General features: G+C 39.2%; 1 protein-coding gene across 13 annotated transcripts in view; it reads left to right on the forward strand.

The window, feature by feature from the left end:
- The window catches only part of LOC109955347 (protein tyrosine phosphatase receptor type M), a 156961-nt gene that overhangs the window by 136118 nt on the left and 5671 nt on the right, over nt 1-15172 (forward strand). For 12 of the 13 annotated variants that reach the window (XR_002274253.1, XM_020591425.1, XM_020591430.1 and 9 more), the window contains 7 exons: nt 3823-3920; nt 6193-6309; nt 7752-7906; nt 8578-8713; nt 11943-12092; nt 12489-12662; nt 14253-14384. Coding sequence is in view for 12 of the 13 variants with exons in the window: in XM_020591425.1 (XP_020447081.1) it covers nt 3823-3920; nt 6193-6309; nt 7752-7906; nt 8578-8713; nt 11943-12092; nt 12489-12662; nt 14253-14384 (962 nt within the window). In the remaining variant the exon portion in view is untranslated. The remainder of the gene's footprint in view (nt 1-3822; nt 3921-6192; nt 6310-7751; nt 7907-8577; nt 8714-11942; nt 12093-12488; nt 12663-14252; nt 14385-15172) is intronic. The other variant, XM_020591426.1, reaches the window with a different exon arrangement.

A 15172-nucleotide genomic window follows, 5' to 3' on the forward strand; every position in this document is an offset into this window, starting at 1 on the left:
GTATAAAAACAATTCCAAACAGATTTCAATTTGAGCTATTTTTCAGAGAAGACTGGTAACAACTGAAAACAATGAGCCTTAGTGAAGTGTCCAACTTCTTCTGTCACCAAAATCTCAGCTAAACTCTTGAATCTCTCCATCACTTCAACATGAAAGCTGTCAGATTTTTTGCTTGAGTTGCCTCTGTTCTTATCCACCATATCCATCAAGAGCCACGCTCATTTGCCTTTGAGTGTCATCAGGTTCAACGCTGCCAGCTTCTCCTCTTCACCTCTTCTCTATCTCTTCATGCATAAGGAAACATAAATTGGCTGGCTGAAGCTTGGCAGGAGCTTCCCATTGGATGATTTACCATATAATGGCAAGTGTTATTGTGTTACTGAAGTCCTACACACCAGCTGTCCTGCTTCTCAGTCTCTCTCGGCTAAACTTCTCAGCAATGTGTATCCTCCCTCAGGGACAAGTGTGGGAGGTAGCAGAGTGGGCGGTTCAATCAGTTTGGGTAGTTGTTGGAGAGAATGGAAGTGACTGGAATTGGAGATTGAGGTCCTACAGTGTAGTTAAAAAGAAGATGAACCACCACATGCAAAGCAAAGCAAAGGAAATGTGGAAATATAAATGGAAGACATTGAGGAGTTTTGTTCCAAATTTCTAGATATCTAATTGGGATGGGAAGAAATCAGCAGAAGTTTTTTTTTTTTTTCAATTTTTCAAAGATGCAACAAAAATACTCTGGAAATGTTTGTTTTCCAAAAAGACACATAATCACACTGGCAGCACAAAAGTGACTGTGGATATGATGCTTCATTTAGAATCATCTTTTTAGGAAAAAGTCTCCTACATTTCACTGCAGAGTTTGTGGAAAGCAGAAGTGATTTAAACCAAATCACTTGAGATTGTAGTAGAGTACAGGCAGTCAAGACGTGTTTATGCACCAGCGAAAGCAGATCAGATATACCTTTTTGAAGCATGCTAGTCTCATTTCTAGTAGTAGTATAGCAAATACATTTATCTTAGTTAGCCTTACTTATTGTAAGTAAAATATTCAAATTCTTTTCCAGAGTATAAAGCTTTATTTCAAGATGGCTGCAAACCATTGGATGCTAACTTTAAGAATTCTTAAATCTTTTCTTTGTGTTTAGATGCATTGTTTTTAGTCTAGTTGTACTGGTTTTAAGATACATTCCTAAAAATATAAAGACAGGTGCACTAGCATTTGCTAAAATTAAGTATATTTCCTATATACCAAGAAAATAATCCTTAAATCTTTAGTTTGTATCAAGCAAATTTACTGTTTTTAGTCTGACTGCACTAGTTTTGAGATACCTGTGGGTGCTTAGAGTCTTGATATTTTTACTTGCTTTAAAAATCTTGATAAGTGAATTTTTCCTGTTCTGTTAGCAAATCATTTTACTTACTATAAGTATTATTACCTGTATTTTTTTTATTACTTTTTTGTTTTGTTTTAGAGAATTTTTTCAGTGTTGCTTGAAAACCTTTATTTTGAGAAAAGTAAGACAAAATGTGCTTCTCTCACCAAGCAAGTAGCGCAGTTATGTCAGAGACACATTGATCATTTATACAAAATTATACAGTTACTGTAGATTCAGTGGACAAGGGTTTGATCTTTGACAGAGCTCTTAAAGAAGCTGAACAGCAGTGGGGACTTTGATGGAGAGCTGATCCCTCCTTCGTGCATAAATCTTAATTGCTCCAGTGATACTCAAATCAAGCAGGATGAATGGAAGTGATTCTGAAGCATGTGTGAAACAAAACACAAACACAACTTCAGTGCTCAGCCTGAAATAACATAATGCATCATTTCTCACACCAATATGAGTTTAGTTTTGATATTTAATTCCCCTACAGTCACAAGTTGTTGCTCCAGAATGAGCTCTCAAAATATGGTTCTTTAAAATTCAGTGAGTGAATCAATGAATGAAGGCAGTAATAAGGATTCAGTTAGATTCCACAGCAAGTTTTAAAATGGGCTTTGTGGTAAAGGCACAAATCACACAGTGACTTTGACTAGTGTGAGTTTGATTTTGGTTGAGGACATTTCTTGTATGTCTTAAAATCGGCTCTGAAAAATAAGAAAAAAAGTAATAAAATATTACGTAAAATAAGCAAAATGATCTGCCAACAAAACAGGAAGATTTCACTTGCCAAGATTATTAGAAACAAGCAAAAAATATCTAGCCTCAAGAAGCCATAGATATCTGAAAACTAGTGCAGCCAGACTAAAAACAAGTACAGTTATCTAGTACAAAGTGGTTACGTTGTTATCAGAGTTGACCAAGCAACTTTACAATTCTGGTATTTTGAATTTCAAGCATTAAATTACTCAGAGCCAGTATTAAAATCTGAGTAACAAGTTATAATATTTCATTTAGATATCACAACTTGTTACTGAGATGCATGCTGTAATTAAGGACAAAAAGCTTGAATCAAGTGAACTAACATAAAAACTGCTTGGTAAAAAGAAGTATCTTGTCAGACAGAAAACAAGCATCTGTTACTTTGATTTAAGATATTACAGCTTACTTAAATTTCACTTTTTGCTTTTCCTGTCACCTCTGAAACATCACACCGGAGTGACACACGATAGACTTCAGCACTGAATTAGACATCAAATGCAAGAAATGGACCAAAATGTAAAGAATAGTGGGTATCAAGTAAAAACAGTGTAACTCATAAAAGTGAGTGTTCTGACGTGACCTGCGTTTAAAGGTTTCAGCATCCTAAAGGTGATTTAATTTACTTAATACTTAAATGACAAAGAAGTTTGTGCCTGTGCCGTGTTGTGTCTCAAACTGTGTCTCTGTGTGTGTGTGTGTGCATAATTTGTCATGTCTCCAGGTAATTTGGGCCAATGCAGGAGAATGCACAACTGAGGAGATTTGCATGCACTAATTAATTTGCCAGAAATCATTTTTTTCCACTTGGCGCTTGATTAAAACTAATGCTAATAATTTTAATTAACCTGAATAATAATTAAATTCCTATCAATCCACAATTATTGCTCAGTGAAGTCTTAAATATTGGCGACATTGAATGGCTCTCTCCTCATTTATTCTGACGTTCTCCAGACACATGCAGTTCGGTGGAAAGGTTGGTGTTGAACAGATGAGGTGTGGCGGTAATTACTTTGCACTTTGCCACACACATACATTCTCTCATACACAGAGTTTTTAACCTCATCTTTAAATTTGTGATTTATTTGTATTTTTATTTTGTATTTAACCCTCTGCTGTAGAGTTTATGATGTGTTGTAGAAAGCACCATAAATAAATGGAAGTTAAAATGCTAAATTAATAGTTCTGTTGCTGTCGGGCTGTAGTACCTCCAAATTCTTTGTGTTTATATTGAGTATGAGTTGAGTGAGTCAGAGAAGTTGTTTGATATTGATTGATTGATGATATTATTAGTTTTTTTCTTTTCAGCCATCGGGGTTCACTTTCAAAAGTAATTCCCTCTTGTAAAAATGATCCAGGTACTATAAACTGCATGGTAGAGTGTCCAGCTAAACCCTTAAAAAAGTCTCCCTGCCTACAGAGCAGTCTAGCAGTCCATGAATGTAATAAATCTGGAAACATTGATGTCCAAAGCCATTACAAGGGTCTAATGACCAAAAACGTCCTTTGGGTTTAATTTAGGTGGCAGGGTGGTAGGTGGTAAATGGAAAGGAAACCACGTCTGGCTTAGTTCAGCGATATATTCTCGTGACAGCTCTGCCTGATAAAGGGGTTCATCAAGAAAAGTTTGACAATGCTTTACTTTCACATTTTAACAGAAAATCTACCCTCTGTTTGTTTCTCAAAGGCCCCATGCAGGAGACGGTCTTCGACTTCTGGAGGATGGTCTGGCAGGAGAACACGGCTGCCATCGTCATGGTGACCAACCTGGTTGAAGTGGGCAGGGTAGGTATTAATGTTCATTCTAACCATAGATCTTAAATAAGATTACTTCGCCCCTCAGTCGACCAACAGCCTGATTGTATTTCAAGGCAAACGCAGCCGTCATTTTTTTTGGGCATATGCCTTTAAATATCAGTGCCCAGATGTTTCTGTGCGTGCGATGCAACTTAGTGAGGCATGGGTCTCGTGTGCCGCCAGCTCTTTTTCCATCTATCTGATCAGTGAGAAGTGAAAAGAGACTGATTGATGGCCTTCATTACCACAGAGGCATCCAGGCGACTGACTACTGTTTCATCTGAGTGGCTCTATAAGAGGAGATTATGCTCCGCTGTAGCAGCTCCTACCAGGCTCCTCCGAGCAGAAATGTCTCTTAATGTTGTCCTCATTGGACAAAAGGGGAGCGTTATTGAGTGGTGAGGACAGGTTAATGATGTTCAAACTAATGGTAGAACCTTGACTTTTTTTTCTCACTACAGCACATGGCCTTACTTTGGGGAAAAAAGCCTGAGCCCTACTTCAGCCCTAATTTGCTCCACTTAACTCACACTGTAGTTCCTCCTGATTAGGTTATAATCAAGAGAAAAGGTCTTAACGTACTGTGTAATGCTTTTGCTGCAAGGGATTTTTTTTTAGGAATTTTAAACATTCACAGTGAAAGCCCCTTAAACACAGGCACATCTTGATTTCGCTGATGTGCATTTTTGGTGGGGCTTAAATGTAGCAGAGCTGATAATAATTCATAGGCCTATCTCTGGGTACCTCATTAGGCTGCTCCTCTACAGTAGGTGAACCCAGCCCACCCCGCCCCACACCTTCTCCACACCTGCTTAGCTGTGATGCCGTCCTCAGTGGGCCCCGGCCCCCAGACCTTCTGCTATATGATCCTTGTCCAATGGCGGGCGGTAGGCACAGTTGGTCACAGTGGCGGTGACTCCAGAGAGGGCCCCCATAAAATCACTCCACCATATCACAGTGGGCCATCTGCTCGGCACAGTTGCTGATGAACTCTGGGAAATCCTGGCACACACACAGACGCACACAACCTCTGTCACGCCGGTTTCACACACAGGGATGGTGCTCAGTGCACTTTGATGTATAAGAGATTTGGGTTGGAAGGTGGTGTGATGTGTGTCATGAGGTGATGCTGTGTGGGCTTCTTCTCCATACACATATCCATACAGGTCTGCGTGAATGAGTTCAAAAGCTGTGTACACACAACCACATACTCATAAGTGTGCCCACACAAAAGAACATCTGTGTATATGTTGGCATAATTTAGCCCAAAGACTAATTCCCACCCAAACCAAGCGCCTGAGTCAGACTGATCTAATAAGGTAATGGCTTTTGCCTAATTCAATCTGGCTGGAAGCGGATGGCGGATTTGTGATTGTCATCAGGGATTACTCATCAGGAGTGTCAGAGAGAGGGACCTGAAAGTACCCCTCTGTCTGTGTCACTCCACAAACCAAAATCTCATTTCATTCTAATCAACGCAGAGACTCCAGAAATGAAAATTGAATCTAGTTGTGGCTGATGTCGCATTTATCCCTCATCAAAAATTATCATTCTCTGATATACCTTCATGATCTCGATCTCTATTACCAGCCTTACTCCCTCAGTATCAACAGTTTAATTGAACAGAGGGGGAAAGGTTTTTTTTTTTTTTTTTTACTCTTATGATACCTAATACAAGTAATATTTCCAGTGGGGTGTTTTGGTTTTCCATTGGGAAATTTGTTTTAAACAGCTGAAGGTTTATTATTTCATATCATTATTGGATTGTCATTATATCTCCCTCATCCAATTGTAGTACGCTGTTATTTTTATATTTTGCCCTATTTCGCTACATTGGTAGTCAAAAATTTAAGGGGGAGAAACTTCACACCCCCTCGGTGCCTAGTCGGCTCTGTTCCGGGTTTCTATAATGTCTACCTTTAGACTCATTTTCACATTATTGATGTGAGAATGAAAAAGCAATAATGTGAGAATGAGCTCTCCATCGATACATAAGATTCCCATTTACAGAAAATCCTTGACCGGAGGCCGAAACTAATCTCATTCCGACTTGAAAGAAATGCTTCAGAAACTGAAATATCATAATGTGAGGTAATGTTATGTGACAATTATCTTTATTGGAAAATGTGATGACATAGCAACTTGGAGAAATTCAAATAACCTGTATAAGTGTGTGCAGTGAAATAAAGCATTGTAACTATAAATGCATTGCAGTTAGCAATGCATGGGGTCATTAAACACTTGCTTTTGTCATTTTTAGGTGAAGTGCTGTAAGTACTGGCCTGATGACACTGAGATCTACAGAGACATCAAGGTGACGCTGATAGAGACTGAGCTGTTGTCAGAGTACGTCATCAGGACCTTCGCTGTAGAGAAGGTACGCTTTTTAACCTCTGGTGACCACCATGAGATTTGAAGCATGGATTCTTTTTCAGCATCCTCATGCTCATCTGGGAGATGCTTGATGCTCAGTCTCAATGTCAGCTTGACTACATGGTGTGCCTAGCATAGATACTTTCAGAGTAGTTGTTAAGTTCTCCTGCAGAGGCACTTTTAAAAGTGCTTTCTTGCTACTGTCCCTAGTTCTCTTAATTTAAAACTACTTGTCAAGGTCATAACAATATGACTTATGTTGCCGAGTGTGTTGTTAGTTGTTTTAAAATGATTCAAAATCCACTTAACTCCACTTTCTAACACGACCATGGTCCTTGACAGCATGTTGCATGTCTGCTTTTCTCTATTTTTCTTATATGCGTCGATTGTACCAAATTTTTACAGAGATTAGTCAGAATTTCTACAGAAACCTGTGCTCCAAGAATAATGTGAAATGTTATAATCAATTAAAATTTCACACATTGTAACTTTGAAGGATGAGGCCAGTCATTTTCTGTCTTAATAGCATTTTAAGCAGTCTCTGTACAGAGACTAACACCAGCAATGAATTGCCTCTACTCATGGTTAACGTCTGTCAGCTGTCAGTCCTGAATTAGCTGTGCGATAGATTGCCGTCGTGTGTCGCCCAGTACAGCGGTGTGTTACACTGTTGTTTTTAATCCTTTTTGAACAATAACAGAAGTTTGTGGCATAGGCTGATCCTCGCACACTGACAGACATTAACCGGGAGTAGATGGAAATCATTGTCAGTTTAAGTCTCTTTATTAGGGGAGTTGAAAATACTGTTAATGTAGAAAATAACTGGCCTTATCCTTTAAGAAGCAGGTATATACAAATATGATAAAAACAGAAACCGACCATGCAATCAGAGCACTCTAAGGCATTTCTCAGTATCACATTAACCCCACTATTGTTGCCAAGGAAGGATAGCATATAGTGTGTGCATTATTTAATGAAAGTTTTTCTAGTGGAGCTAACTGGGGCTTTCTCTAACCATTTGGTTCTCATTGTTTAATTTGAAATACCGTTTAATGAAATTACTAACCACAACATTAAAATCACATAAGTGTTAAACTGTGCCTCATTATAACAGGCTTTGAGTCCACACATAATCCATCCAACTTAAACTGTAACCTGCTAAAACTGCTGTTTATGTTAAGTCCACATTTCTCAGATAATGCATGTAGCATTCTGTAATTCTGTGTCCCTGGAAGAAGCAAGCATGATTCACAAGTGCTACTGGAGGTAAAGAAATAAGATCACAGCGGCCTTGAACTCTGTTTGCCCCCTCCTCAACTTAGTGTGTAAAATGTGTGTTTTTGTTCAGTTTGACTCAGCTTTAGAAAGACTTCTTCTGTACACTTTGTCTTCTCATTGCATCCCTGCTGTGCATTGTGTGTTTAACACAATGACGCTGTTCCTCAGAGAGGAGCTCACGAGATCCGGGAGATCCGACAGTTTCACTTCACAGGCTGGCCGGACCATGGCGTGCCCTATCACGCCACAGGCCTGCTGGGGTTTATTAGGAGAGTCAAGTCCAAGACTCTGACCAATGCTGGGCCCATGGTGGTTCATTGCAGGTTAGTTGACACTGAAACTTACCTACAGAATACAGTATTTTCTTCCAGCATGTGTGATGCTTGTTTTTCAGTCATATTATTTGGTGATAAAATAATTTTATAAAATCTTACTCTTCAGTTCACCAACATATTTTGTCACATATTTTGAAATCCCAGACAGTTATCTCAAATTGAGGCTATGCAACATTTGCTGAATAGAGGCAACTTGAGCAAAATGATAAACGCTGCAACATAATGAAGCATAATGGGACAGTACTAAGGTAGGAAAAAAAATGTAATGCCAGTGTCGGTCAAATAGTAATATCAAGCTAAGATTTAATGATGCATAACCCAAGAATGGCAAACATAAGCTTGTGGCCATACAGGACCAAGTAAGCCTACAGCTCTGAAATCCTACAGCTACACTCATAAATTCAACTTTTCATTTGTAAAGAAAGAATATGATAGTTTTTCTTTCAAAAGTTATATCTCATTTTCAAAGTAAAGAAAAAACTTTACTTCACAGTCAGACACTGCGAGAGGTAAATTAGAAATACTTTTTTCTGAATGCAAATAAAAGGGAAAAAATTCAACTTACCACAGTCATGAGTAATCCTCTGAAAAACTATTAAAACAATATCAGTGCTTCCTATTTCACCTGTGAGGCTCCTATTTTGTGTGTTTGACGACAGCGCCGGGGCCGGCCGAACAGGCTGCTTCATTGTCATCGATATCATGTTGGACATGGCGGAGCGAGAGGGCGTGGTGGACATTTACAACTGTGTGAGGGAGCTGCGCTCACGGAGGGTCAACATGGTCCAGACCGAGGTACAGTAAGATGGAAGAGTGAGGATGCAGCTTGACAGGCTGTTGCCTGCATTCATTCTTAGCATAAGCCGCACGTCTGTAGTGCTCCAAATATTCAAAATGAGTAGCAGAATAACGGGTACTTTTATGAAAAACTTGTTCTTTTTGGAAAAATAAATCAATGACTGTCATTTGTTAGTCATTAATTTTTCAGTTTAGATGATCCAGTGTGTGGTAGTTTGCTACCACTTTGCCAATGAGTGATGACACCCATTATCTCTCAAAATTCAGAGTAATTAGTTTTTTCCCTCCTCATCACTTTCAAGTGCCAGTTCAAGTGTCGCATTTTACAAACAGTGAGAATACAGTATATTTCATCATGTAACTAAACTATCCAAATATGAATTAACCTTTATCTGATGGCTGTAGGTGTTTTACAGCTGCTTTATATTTATGATAGAAATATTTATGGTGAAAACAGCAGTGTGGGTTTATTGTACATGATGCAGTCGTCATTTATGCCACTTTTATAAAGTCAGAACAAACAGGACAACAGACAGGTCCAAATGCTAAACAGCAGGAAAATAGAAGACAGGTCAGTAGGTCTTTTATGTCCATGATTGTCCTTTAAAATCATAGAAGACCTTATGATCCGTGGCTTCCATTTATGCAAAACAAGACACTTTAGACAAAAGTATGATCTCCCACTCACTTATAACAAATAGTCTGTTCTGCCAGCTCTACCTCAAAAAGAAAACAACAACGTTCTCCAAAGCACATAAATTCATAGTAAAGAATTCAGTTCAGATTTAAATAAAATATGTGGTTTGCCCTGTATTTTATGTTTCAGTGGCATGTCTGAAAAATACAGTAAATAGTTTCATGGCCATTTCCATTCATTCATTGACCTTTGACAATTCTTTGCTCAGCCTGGCTGCTTTTTACTTGCTGCTGCAATAGTAGTATTTGTCAAAAAATATCCGTCATACTTTTTAAGTCCAGTTGGCACATTAATCACCTCATCTCTGTAAGAAGTAAGAAGAAATTTTAGAACTCTTTAGAGCGCATTATCACATATTCTCCAGCACTGACCATGTTCACATCTCTGCCTTGTAACTGTAAGTTTATGTTAGCTGCTCCCACCTTGATTTAACATGCGCTGTGGAAGGACCCTTGTTCAATTGTAAAGCCAAACAGATCCTAGGTACCAGTTTTCTGTCGATATCACCTTGATATGCATCAGTGAATTTATTAATCAGACTTTCCTCTCCAGTGGTTTGGATGTTGTAACAATTCACTAGTCAATATTTTGCTGCCCTCTTGGTCAGGATGCTCTTGAAAAAAGAGATTTCAATGTCAGTGAGGCTTCACCTGGTAAAATACAACGCTTTTTTATCAAACTGTCTTAATTGAAGATACCTGAAGAGATAGTTTCTCTAAATGATGTTTCCTCCGAGTTGTTGAAAGATATCTGCACCTTTCTTGTAGAGTGTGAAGTGACACCCTTACTTGTCTGGTATTTAAAACTACAGTCCAGTTGAGCTACTATGTATTTTGTGTTTTGTGCCATCCAGTGAGGTATTTCTCTATTCCATTCAAATCTTAGGTCTTTCAGTTCTCTGTAACAGATGCTTAGAGAGATCATTAGCTTATTTGACTCAGTTAGAAATCCTTCCAGTTGTCATCACAGTTAGTGTCACACCACCAATTCAGAAAACACACGTCTGTCCTTGTAATGGCACATTGGTTTTGCACTTCTCAAAAAATGCTAAAATCAGTCTTTTTCCGTTAATTACATGAAATTGTTTAAAAAAAAAAGAAAAACAGTGGCTAATATGTTAGTCTTTATGGCGTCTATCTGATTATACATATGCCAATGTTACATTTTATTGATCATTTCTCACGAAAGACATTTATTGAAGTACACACCCTAACTAATACACAGAGTGTTAAACAGAAGTGCTTGGCAATACATGCTATAATAAAAGGGTTTGGATGCTTGTAGCTGAGAGCGTTTAGCTTATGCTAATGGTTTTGAAACATCCGTGGCTTATCCTCCAGCTTTATGCCAGTGTGGACTACCGAAGGACTTTCCTGAACATCGGCCATCTGGAGGTGTTCATAGTCTCGTTGAATGCATCATTTCACCATAATTCCCTTTAAATCACAAGCACCATTGGACTTAATGGGCAAATGTTTCATCAGTGACGTTCAATTTGGGATTTGAGTAACTGGAGACCAAATGTTGTTCACCCTGAGTCACTCTCCTCAAGTTCAATGACCTTCAGAGTGTGTGTATGTGTGTGTTTTCCCCTTGCAGGTGTTCAGACTCATTGGCATGGCTCCTCAGCCCACGGCCAGACACGGCTCTCCAACATGGTTTAATCTGTTCACGGAAATGAAAAGCCTTGTTGTTGTTTATAGTTTATGAGCAGATAAAATCTATTAATCTGTGGATTCTGCTCATCGCCCTCCACCTGCTGACCCAGCCAGGGCCAGTCAAACTCTCAGGTCAACTCACATTTTGCCCTAGACTTAACAAATGGCAGCATGTTTTTCTGTAAATCTGTAAATCACTGACCCCTGTGCGTTTGTGTGGATTTTGGCCCAAAATAACAAGGGAGCGTCAGCTGAAAATGTCACTTCAAAAGAGATTTGCATCAAGCCTCAAGCTGTGTCTCCATGTCGACTGCTTGACTGACTGATGTGAGGAGGAGGAAATGTGTAGCGACTTCCTGTTTCACTCTGCACGATGTTAAGGACAGCGAGTTGTTCTGTTAAGACACCACTTGTCCATGCCTTGATCATGACACTAAAGATGATTAAATCTCAGCTGGGGTTTGATAGGGCTATAAAAAAACTGAAAAGGTCAAAGAATTTAAGAAAATACCTTCTTTCAGGTCTCTGAATATTTTAAGGTTTATAAAATGTCATGGAATTCTGAGTTTTATAAAAGAACAAAATCAGCTGTGTACCAAAAATATGCAAAAATATATCATGTAACCTTTGAACATAGACAGTGACAAATATTTGTCATAGAAACTGCCTTAGGACTGAAGAATTATCATAGTAAGGTCATGGAAAGGTCATTGAATTCGTCAGGCAGAATACAGAGGAGCACTTGATCATGTATTTTCTCTGTTGCTGGTAAACATCTAAACAGTATCAAGGGTATTTACTGCAAATGCTTTTCATTGTCATGAGTCTTAGAAATCTGATAGATCCGCAATGAGGATGCTGTTTTTTGCAGGAGCAGTATGTCTTCATTCATGATGCCATTTTGGAGGCATGTCTCTGTGGTGACACCACTATACCTGCCAGTCAGCTTCGCTCCATCTACTACGACATGAACCGTCTGGACCCACAGACCAACTCAAGCCCCATTAAGGAGGAGTTTAGGGTAAGATTTAATGTAATAAGGTAGAAAATACAGTATATGCAAATCCCTTATAAAGCATTATCTCAAGTGCAGGATAAGTTCAGAACAACAGTAAAACTGTTTTCTCTTGATGAATGGTGCGGTCCCCTTCTGGGCCAATCAGTAGCAAATGTGTCACCTTACTTTAGTCTGTGATAGTAGCACCCCTCCTTGGGCCAATCAGTGTTATATGAGTTCCACTGTCCCCCCTCAGTTTCATCACAGTCACATCAGGGGAGTCAGAGCTATTGCTAATGTAACTGATTAAAGAATTGTATTGTTAATTACCATACTGGGAGATAATTAGCACAGTCAAGACCCAAATGCCTACCTTGCTACGTCGGTATGACAGTGTATAATTCTGCTTCAACCTGACAGACTCTAAATATGGTGACTCCCACGCTGAGGGTGGAAGACTGCAGCATTGCACTGCTGCCCAGGAACCATGAGAAGAACCGCTGCATGGACGTCCTGCCTCCAGACCGCTGCCTTCCCTTTCTGATCACCATCGATGGGGAGAGCTCCAATTATATCAACGCTGCACTCATGGATGTAAGAGTCGGGCACAAATGGTGAAAAATGTCTGATTTTCATTCTATTTTCTGGCAGAGTCACTTAAAGTAGCACTATTTGGATTCGTGCTAATTGCATCACTGGTAAATTGACAAAGAGACACAAGGAAATTGCAGCTGCCACTTTTCCTGTGAAAGCAAATTTTCCCACATGTTGATTTTCTTGTCAAATGCTAATCAGTGATGTCAAACCAGGTATTTTACCTTTGACAGTGTAAATTATTACAGTTCATTGAGTGAAATATGTTGGTATTTCATCCTCTTACACAGTGGACTTTTTGTTTGATTATTTAACATTGACTTAGCTCTTCCAGATACATTCCTCTGCCAGTTTATTAGGTACATACTTAATTCAGTGTGATCCTATTCAACTGCATATCAACCACAAACCAAACACAAATCCTATATTTAGGAAGATTATAATGTTCCATTTTGGCACAGTCAAAGAACTGTCAGTTCAATTATACTGTCTATTTATTAATGAGGTTGTAGTGTACTGGACTGCACTACTACTGCCTTGAAATTTTACCTTAAGTTCAAGAATTCAAGGATTTTTCTCACATGCAAACCACCACACTACATGGTGTACAGAAAAATGTAACATGACCAGCATTACAAATGATAAATAAACAACAAAGTGCAATGTAAACCTCCAACTGTCCACCTCATACCTGCTGAATAAAGCATGTATGGCTATGATACATAACAGAAACACCTTTCTGTATAATGCAGTACAGTTTAACAGCAGCACAGACTGTACAGCCTTTGAAATGATCATGCAGTTATTCAGTCTTTGGTTTTTACCTGGCAAAAACATATTCTTCCACTTGGTAACTGCAGCTGACAAAACAAACTCTGCTCAAGGTGAGTTTAGTAGCTATTTTACAGTTTTCAATCGTATCACAGCTGATGGACATTTCCAGTTGTCATAGAACTAGAGTGCATATCTTCTGAGCACCGTTCTGTCATTTTAATGATAAAGTATTCACACCTGATAGGCTTCCCTCAAGGACTAATTGTACATGAGTCTTGTCTTGAGAATTGCTGTGACAGATTAAACTCCAAAATACTTAAAAACAGCTCTGTCTTACAGTCACATTCATTTGTCTATGGTTGAGTAGTTATATGTCCCAATAACTAAAATGCACCACAAGACAAAACAGAACGCAATGTGTGGCAGTTTTCAAGCGTGAAATTTATTCACAAAGAACACCTTGACAAAGTACATGTCTGGTGACTGACTTTCTGGCTCTTTCCTGGCATGAGCAGATGCCCTTTAAGGTACAGAAACATCTCTGTTAGCATAGGCTCATACCTCTGGGAGGCAGAAACCACATTAAAAGTGCAGTGTCCTCAAAGAATATCCCTAGACTTGAAATCCCCATTAAAAATCAGCATTCACTGAGAAGACAGGTCAAAAGATGGAGGTCATTTTTAAATGGTTATAGGTTTTATTCTTAAGTTTTATTTTCTTTTATTCTTGTTCTCATCTTGTATAATGTCCGTGAGTTATTCAGTGACAGGTTTTTAATTCATTCTTTTGCTGTTGTTGCCGTTTCCTTTCCTCCAGAGTTACAAGCAGCCATCTGCATTCATAGTGACCCAGCACCCATTGCCAAACACAGTAAAGGACTTCTGGAGACTGGTGCTAGACTACCACTGCACTTCCATTGTAATGCTCAATGACGTCGACCCAGCCCAGGTAAACCCGACCTGATACATGTGCACAAATACAACATACAAACAATACACAGAATAATCCCTGAGTGGATATTGCAAGAAGTGCACTTACAGACAGATGACACATGAAGCAGTTCCTTTCATCAGAAGTCTGTATCTAATAAAGTTACAAAAAAGCAATGTGGGAACTGGATTCAAAGTAAGATAGTTTTTTTTTCTTCAAGTGTAAATCCAGGGGGAAAGAAACCAGGGTGTATCTGTATGGCAAACACACTTATATATGCGTATACAGAATATGTTTGAAATGAGGAAGATGCTGCAGAGTGGAAGAGTTGTCATGAAAGCGCAGGTAGATGGAGAGACAGGCCTGTGGAATTGACTCTCCGGATTTCTCAGCCCGCGGCTCTGTCATAACACCCGGGGATCAAAGCCTAAAGCCAGGCTGCTCTCTCCACCTAAATCCCCTTTCCCTAGGAGACTGGCTGACTGGCTGGATAGAAAAGGCCTTTCATTCAATATTCTCACTGTAGCCCAACAGCCAGCCAGTCAAGGAAACAGCACAGGTGGAAAGGGAGGAGGGGAGCTTTCAGATGGAAGCAAGGGAGCTGGAGGTGTACTATTGTCTCCATCAGCATCTTTGCTTTTGCATCTGTTGAATTTGTCAAGTTTTGACAGGGATCTCAAAGGAAGCTAGAAAGTGGTGCTTTAGCTGCCACACAGACTATGTATGTGTTTGTGCTTATTTGTGTGTTAGAGACAAAGAGTGAGAATATATTTGTTTGCCCATCTGTATGTATGTACTCAGGCCTG

Source organism: Monopterus albus, unplaced genomic scaffold (genome assembly GCF_001952655.1).
Source record: "Monopterus albus unplaced genomic scaffold, M_albus_1.0 scaffold14.1, whole genome shotgun sequence".
NCBI classification, from domain to species: domain Eukaryota; kingdom Metazoa; phylum Chordata; class Actinopteri; order Synbranchiformes; family Synbranchidae; genus Monopterus; species Monopterus albus.